Source organism: Metopolophium dirhodum, chromosome 7 (genome assembly GCF_019925205.1).
Source record: "Metopolophium dirhodum isolate CAU chromosome 7, ASM1992520v1, whole genome shotgun sequence".
NCBI lineage: Eukaryota > Metazoa > Arthropoda > Insecta > Hemiptera > Aphididae > Metopolophium > Metopolophium dirhodum.
This window is the reverse complement of record NC_083566.1, coordinates 682,088-691,238: the sequence shown is the minus strand read 5'-3', so window position 1 is coordinate 691,238 and position 9,151 is coordinate 682,088. Positions and strand designations below refer to the sequence as shown.

The following is a 9,151-nucleotide window of genomic DNA, read 5'->3' as shown; positions in this document are numbered from 1 at the left end:
GGGAGAGCTGTAGCCCCTACATGATATTACATGAAAAGTAACCCTTGAGGGCGATTCCCCCACACCACTATAATATATATTCACTTAATAAATATAAAAACATCATGCAAAAAAAAAAAGGTGGATAAGTGGATGTCACTCTGCTGTACGGTAGGTTACAAGTGGGTCACTGTAATGGATGGTGTTAAATTTGAATTCAATGATATAATATCATTGTATAAGAAAAACGATTCTGAGCGAAAACGGTCAGTCAGCCTATGGTATTACCAAGTATATTTGATGATATTATTGTGAATAAAGTAATTTATATATAACCTATTTACGTGGAGCCTTGTTTTACATTTTCAATCCTTAGCCATAAAAGTTAAAAATTTATAAATTTTTAACTCCAAAATAATTAATAAATTATAAATTTGATAAATGTTGTCAAAATTTGAACTTTAAATGCTTATAAAAAAAAATTGTGCCTATATATTTTTAATGTTTTCAACTGCTATTAGAACGATATATCAGGAGCATTATATTAAATTTTCATGCTTTTTTACCCAACAAATAAAAATTTATTGATATTTATAGAAAAAAAACTAAAAAAAGGTGGGCAAGTGGATGTCGCTCTGCTGTACTGTAGGTTACAAGTGGGTCACTGTATAATGGATGGTATTAAATTTGAATTCAATGATATATCATTGTATAAGAAAAACGATTCTGAGTGGAGACGATATGTCAGTCTAGGTATAAGACATATTATACACTTATCTATGGTATTAAAAAAAAAATTGACCTATAATAAATTCCAAATTAATCATATCACAATATCCATTAGGTACATATAACGCGTTATACATCAACAACAAACCGTGATACTATCATCATAATATATCGATAAAAATATTACAAATTAGAAGTTTCAAGTGCCCACGAATAATATTATACAATCACAACAAAATAACTAAAATAGTTATTCTAGGTTTTTATGTAATTTCGTCCAAATTTGAACTTAAAATGACTATACAAATAAACTGTGCTTGTGTATTTTTTAGATTTTTTGGTAACCGAATTATCTATTTACATGGAATCTTGTTTTAAATTTTCAATCCTTAGCTATAAAAACTGAACATTTTATAATTTATTAATTACAATGGTTGATAATTTTCGAGATTTTGATAAATTCTGTCCAAATTTGATCTTTAAATGCTTATAAAAAAAAACTGTGCCTATGTATTTTCAATATTTTTCAACTGCTATTGTAAAAATATATCAGGAGTCTTGTATTAAATTTTTACACTTTTTGGCCCAACAGATAAAACTTTATTGATATTTATAGAAAAAAAAACTAAAAAAATTGAAAACTGAAAATGCCCGTAAACAGCTCAAAAAGTGTCAAAATATTTTCAAAATTGTATGGTGTATAGGAAATGCTAATATAAACATTCAGTGAAATTTTCATGTATCTACAGTTATTCGTTTTTGAATTACAAGAAAATAAGGAAATCGGTACATGAGAAATCGAGTGAATATCTAATGTTGTAAAAATATGAATTTAAAACGCTCATAAAAATTTAATTTGACTTTCTTGTAGAAATTTTTTTTTTGATAAAGTTAGACAAACTTATGAGGAATCTTGTATTAGATTTTAAAATCTTAGATTTAAAAAGAAAATTTTTTATGAATTTCTAACTCAAAATAATTTGCAAATTTTCGTGATTTTTCCGTATTTTTTCAAGATTTGAACTTTAAACGTGTATAAAAAAAAACTGTGACTAAGGATTTTTAATTTTTTTCATCTGCCTTTGAAACAATAACCTAGGAGCCTTCTATTAAATTTTCAAGCTTTTTTACCCAACAAATAAAATTTTATTGATATTTATAGAAAAAAAATTTAAAAAAACTGAAAACTGACAATGTCCGTAAACAGTTCAAAAAAAGTCAAATTATTTTCAAAATTGTATTGTGTATAGAAAATGCAAATATAAACAACCAGTGAAAATTTCATGCATCTACGGTCATTTGTTTTAGAGTTATACCAATAACCAAAATCGATTTTGTTAAAAATCGATTTTGCGTAAAAATTCCCGTTTTTCCTTAATTTTTCTTTTGTTTTTCACATCGCTTTTGAAAACTACTGGGAAATTAAAATTTTGACCTCCCCAATGCACCAACGATATTCACTTTCCCATCGAACAAGATACTGAAGTCGAAAATCGAAGCATTATTTCGACTACTTATCGTGTACACAGACACAAAAATAAAAAAATAAAAAAATAAATAAAAAAAAAAATAAAAAAAAAAATAAAAAAAAAACACACATCATTGTAAAATCAATACATTCATCGTTTCACTCAGAATCTAAAATTAAAAACTGACAATGTCCGTAAACAGCTCAAAAAGAGTCAAAATATTTTCAACATTTTATGGTGTATAGAAAATGCTAATATAACATTCAGTGAAATTTTCAAGTATCTACAGTCATTCGTTTTTTAATTACAATAAAATAAGAAAATTGTTACATGAGAAATCGAGTAAATATCAAATGTTGTAAAAATATAAATTTCAGACGCTCATAAAAATTTAATTTAAGTTTCTTCTAGACATTTTTTTTTTGATAAAGGTAGACAAACTTATGAGTAATCTTATATTACATTTTCAAATCTTAGATTTAAAAAGAAAATTTTTTATGAATTCTCATCAAAATAATTTGCTATATTTCGTGATTTTTCCGTATTTTGTCAAAATTTGAACTTTAAATGCTTATAATTAAAAACTGTGACTAAGGATTTTTAATTTTTTTCATCTGCCTTTGAAACAATAACCTGGGAGCCTTCTATTAAATTTTCAAGCTTTTTTACTCAACAGATAAAATTTTATTGATATTTATAGAAAAAAAAACTTAAAAAAATTGAAAACTGACAATGGCCGTAAACAGCTCAAAAAGAGTCAAAATATTTTGTAAATTTTATGGTGCATAGAAAATGCTAATATAAACATTCAGTCAAAATTTCATGTCCCTACGGTCATTTGTTTTAGAGTTACACCAAAAACCAAAATCGATTTTCTCGAAAACAGATTTTGCGTAAAAATTCCCGTTTTTGCTTAATTTTTCTTTTGTTTTTCACGTCGCTTGTGAAAACTACTGGGAAATTTTTACTTTTGACCCCCCAAAGTACCAACTAGATTCACTTTCCTATCAGAAAAGTTACTATTGAAGAAAATCCAAGCACTTTTACTGTCCTAAAAGGTGATGACAGACACAAAAATAAAAAAAAAAATAAAAAAATAAATAAAAAAAAAAATAAAAAAATAAAAAAAAAAACACACATCATTGTAGAATCAATACATTCATCGCTTCGCTCAGAATCTAAAACATTACAATATTGTAAAAAGACCTCTCACAATTAACTATAACGAGTAATGATATTTTAGTATTTTATTTTACAAAAATAGACCTATCGCATAATATTTTAATACTGCAAGAAAAATATATCATAATCTACTGCAGGCACTGGGACGACTGGTACTCTAAGACTCCAACCCAAGTCGCTACATTAATATATTTTCAAGACCCCAAAATAATCAAACCTATATAATTTATACTTTAATCTTTAATGTAAGAAAAAAACAATTCCATAGTAAATAATTTATGCACACTTTCGTTGATAATAATTACAATGTTTTTAATGATCAACAGAAAAACAAAGACATAAAATTGACCCTATATTGAAAACATAATTTTATCGTTCCAATTGTATACACTATTACAAAAGGAGTCTCTAAACTAAGAACCACATCTGGCCGCCCACTAGTTTTTACTCGTCCGCTAACTGCAGTGAATAATCAAAAAGTGAACTATTCATATTGTTAACTTGCTTATGTGTTATTATTATTATTATTATTATTTGTTTATGAAGTATTCATATAATATGGGAACATATTAAATTTATACTTACATTTATTATTAGAGAAAACTACATTACCTAATTATTGTTTTTTAAAGATACAACGGTAAAAAACTTGCATTTACTTATTACATTCATTGCATTTAAATTTTCTATAAAGCTAAAAATTTTACTTAAATATGATTATTACTGAATGTTTGTGTATGTTTTGGACACCAAAAAGTTTAAAACCATTAAGCAAAACTGTTTGGAGAACTTAGCGGGGGACTAAAGTTTAAATCAGCGAGCCTTTTTATAATAACACAATAAGTAAATCGTTTTAAATTGATACGTTGTAATTTTTTTATAAATAGTTTTGAAAATCATTAAAATTTTATCAAATATGTACAACAATCTTCGCATTGAAAACACGAGTATTCTAAAAAAATTCTACACTGTACGACATAGTCACAAAAATACATACAATTTGATGGATCATTTCCAAAATCCTACCTAAACATCTTGGTAAAATTGCAAAAATAATACAAACATATCAAATTTAATGTATTATTATTGTATATGCACTTATTTTAAATATTTTCACTATCAACCAAATATAAACATTCGTAATTTTAAAAATAAAATAAGCGTAATGATATCACTGTACGAATACTGAAATGTACCCAACTTTAGACTATGACTAATTTTAATTAAATATTAGTCTTACATAATATTATAGTAGGGACCGTTTATTGTTATCACGCAATAATTTACAATTTACATTCATTTTATCGGTTTTGCGGTAACCTCAATTTATCGGTTAAACATTTATAATATTGGCCGGGTTTTTGAATGCAGTTTTTGCCATATTATCATACAAAAATAAAAATGAAATGTTTGTGATGTAATCAACAGCAGTACGGGAATAAAATATTATTGTAGTTCTAATTTACTTCACGCAAACGCATTATTTATGTTTAAATTTTTTGTTTATTATTTCAGCTGAATTATACAGAGTGATTTACCAAGCATGTTCCCCCTGTCCCCCCTGTTTTTAATTAATTAATTATTTTTCAATATACCTACTTCAAGATCATATTTTTAAATGTTTTGATGGGCTGTGGCGATACTACAAGGTTCTTTTTTTTCAATTGAGAACCAATCTTTTTATTGTACATTTTTAGCCAGTGATTTTTTTTGAAAATGTTCATGCATTTAACTATTTAAGTCAACATTTGAACGAGTGGTTTCAGAGTTATTAAAATGTACCTCTATCTATATTCTATACCAAGGATAATAGTAATTAATCCTTTAAAATGGTTCTAAAACAATATAAAATGTATGTTATATATTTTCATCCAGTGCTTATAATACTTAATAAAAAAATTTACAAGTTATAGAATGTTTATATTATCTAATTATTATAATTTCAAATAATCCCGAAAAAAAAAATATCCCCGACATCCTCCAGATTAACCTATTATTTTAATTTTTGTATACACAAAGATATATAACTCAAAAAATATTTGTTTAAATATCGATTTGGGTAAATCAACATTTTCAAAAAATCATCTTCTTAATAATGTACAGACAATTGATTCTTATTTGAAAAAAAAAAGTTGGTGTACAGGCTCTGATACACAAAATATAAGTATTTGAAAATTCAAAATATGGTTCATATTAATATTTATAAATTACAAAAATCAGAATTAAAATTAATGGAAAATCACCCTGGATAGCATAGACAAATTAGAAATATAAATATTATAATTAAAAACAAAATAAAATAAAATTATATAATTAATATTATGTTATAAGTAGGTAATTGATTTAAGTTAAATGTACTGAAATGTATTGCATGTATGCATACATACCTATACATAATATATATAATATATAAATTGTAATTAACAATTTTTTTCGAATTAAAAATTTAAAAATAATTATCTCACATGTTCAATTATGACGTGTGATCTGATACTGCACACAGCACACTTCGCTGAAAGTTTCAAATAGAAAATTTAGGATTTGGTCTGGGGGAGATATATTTGAGCTCCGCCTTCCCAAAACCCCCCACTCCCTCCCACACTAAAGTTGCCGTAAAACTGTGATATCTTAATAATATTATATCACGAAGAGTACCTACCTAATGAATCTTTACCTACTTGAAAGATAAAATTTTTTTTACTAAAACAAATTGTACCCATATACTTACAAAATATATAATTTGTGGTATTAAATGTTATTAATTATTATTACCTACTTTATTTTATTATTTGTAATAATCATCATAACACAAAATCCAACCTTTCATTTTTTTCTTGACTTTACTCATCCATTATTTCATCTGACATCATTTTAATACATCGCCATTCTGCTGACACATAATATGTGTATGCCAATAAGGTAAACTCTTTTTTTCGATTCTTGCCTTATCACTATGCGTGACCGTTCGGCCGGTTAGGCTATATACTAATATACTATATAATAAAGAGTTTAGCTATGATAGGTATTATTATACAATTTTTGTAATTGTGTAATATTAATATATAATACTTATATGGTGTATATATATTATAGGTACCTATATAAATTTAGAATCTGAACATTCCATGTTTATTTCCTTATAATATTAACACTGGGCATTAGAACATTAGTCCTTATTTATTATTGTTACTTTATATTTTTACATTCATCGAAAAATATCGCAAACTACTATACGGACTCGTGACTTTTCGGCATTAGAAAAATATTCATCCATGCATAATTATTTTCTTGGAATGCATTGCAAAAATTAAATAAAAAATAAATGTGGTCTAGTGGTCGGATCTACCGATTCATCCCCCATTTCCCGTCCCCCCAATGATTAATATAATACAGTAGGTACTATTATATAAAAAACTTAAGTTGAAATTTACGTAGGTAGATACACGAGTACTTCAATGAGTCAGAAGTTTAGAATAAATGGGATTATAATATCTTTAAAAAATAAATTGTACCTATACCTACTTTTTCTTAAACATAATACAAACTTGAAACCAATAAGTAAAGGTTAAACTATATAGTTTAATAAAAAAAAAAGAACTATACTAATTTTTTATGTTTACAGTCATAATAATATGAAAAATTTAGTAGTTCAAATATATTAACAAGCTCCATCTGTAGATGATTAAGACAAAGCAACAAAAGTTATGCATGTTGTTTAATAGATAGCGCAAAAGTTCATGATACAAATATTGTTTTGTTTCATAAGACTGAACTATTTCTTCATATGAAAATTTGACGGTTTTTGCGTGCATTAGTCTTTTTTCATGTATTTCACCACATAGTTATGAAAACGAAAATCTCTAAATAAACAAAAAAAATATCTATTAATAAATTTTATTAATTTTTACTAATTCTCTTTACGGACGTTTAAGTTTATATTATTTTATAAATAATATTTTTTTTAAATTATGTACCTATATAGGAAATTGTTTTGTTACCAAACCTATAGTATGTTTGTGCTTTGAATTGGATATAATAATATAATGTTACAATTATTGTTTAAAATATACTCAAATTATTACAAAAAAAAAGTGAATGTATGAGTGTATACGACTATAAGTGACTACAACTGTATGAGCTATAACTCATAGCTTTAACGTCTTATAACCCAGTAACATATTATCGTATTTTTTGTTGTTTGAAATTGTTTTGAAATTTAAACTCAGAAATCAGAATAAAATTTAAATAATAGATATACATTTAAAAATTAGAGATAGCTGGTATCTTTTATGTTCAGTCGTTTATTATTTTAAATATGTATTTTTATAATTGTTATAATATAATAAATTAATAATGCTGAATAATTTATAATTTTAAATGTGTAGTTACGTTTTCAGTAGGTATTAACTATAAAACGTGTATTAAAAATAGATAACAATAACATTTTATTTTTTTTTAAATAACTTATTTTATCTTATATTATTGGTTTTGTTCAAATTTTAATTAAATATAACTTTAATTATTATACTTATTTGTTGGAATATGAGTCATCCTGGTTTTGGACATAGGTACGCTGTCTATAAATTTCTTCCACAAATCAGACATATCTTTATGTCTCAAAAACGACAATTCATCAGTAGTTTTATTTTGGTATTCTTTATTTAGTGGCAAGGGTAAAATATCATATCCTGGAAAAACTATCTGCGGTGGATCAAACTTGTGATCATTATAATTTGGCAATGCGACTAAAAAGTTAAATTAAAATGCATTTTAATTAAGATTTTCTAATAAAATACCGATCAAATTGTGTTGTATGTAATGATTGAATATTCTGATAACTTAATATGTTTGTCCTACTGAGCTTGAAGATGAAGAATAGGGCAAATAGGAATGTCCTTTATAATTTATTTAACTAAAACAATATTTATATCTTATAAATATATCATTTATACCCAATCCTGGTGGTAATGTACTCCCCGAAAGTTCATCACTGAGTTTTCCTTGTACGTTTTCAATATCACGCCTTCGAAATGTACTTTGAACTGGATTGTATAAGTTTGATTTCACACCAGAAAGTTTTGTTCTAGGTAAGTTTTCTGATAATAATTCTGGCTTTGGTTTATCCGTTTTACTGTATTGACACCCACCAATTAAAACGTCTCCATGGCGTTCAGACGTACTTTGTTTTGGGTTCTCAACTTCGGTTCTTACGATCTGAAATAAAATTGTTATATTTTATTCCTTAAATTTTTAAGAATGCAAATGGTGTAAGTAATAAAATACGAGAATTACTTCTGCGGTATCAGTCACAGAGGACATTTTGATATTAAATATAGTTGAGTGTGTTTTTCGTTATTTTATAAAATATAAAAATAGTTTACATATTGTGTCCTTGGTTACATCTCTTAAATAAATTCAGTAAAATAGAAAAAAAAGTTAGCATTAATGCAGTTTAGCTTTTAAGTTGTTTTGGGAATATTTTTCGGAACCTATATGTATTTCGACGAGTTAAGAAGGTACAATCAGAATTTATCGGTCGGACGTCAGAATTAGTTTAAACTTTAAAAGTTCCAACCCGTCACCCCATCGATTTTTTTTTCATTAATAATAATAATTTTTATTACGGAAATAAACTCCATATAATATTTATAATTATTCATAATATTATTACTGTATTAATAATAACATAAAAAGTAAATACGATAGGTAATTTCTGATAATAAAAAACTCACATTAACAAAACAAATAAAAATGTTATTTACTTTTTTAGTTTTTAAACTTGAAAACACGAT

The 9,151-nt window shown here is 25.5% G+C and overlaps 1 protein-coding gene across 1 annotated transcript; it reads right to left on the bottom strand.

Annotated features, from left to right (window-relative positions):
* Positions 1–7,170: 7,170 nt before the first annotated feature.
* Positions 7,171–8,678, bottom strand: LOC132948444 (uncharacterized). Its single transcript, XM_061018898.1, has 4 exons — positions 8,652–8,678; positions 8,312–8,573; positions 7,888–8,104; positions 7,171–7,219 (listed from the first exon to the last, which is right to left on the bottom strand). Exons 1-4 carry the CDS (start codon positions 8,676–8,678, stop codon positions 7,171–7,173), a joined length of 555 nt encoding a protein of 184 aa, XP_060874881.1.
* Between the last annotated feature and the right edge of the window lie 473 nt (positions 8,679–9,151).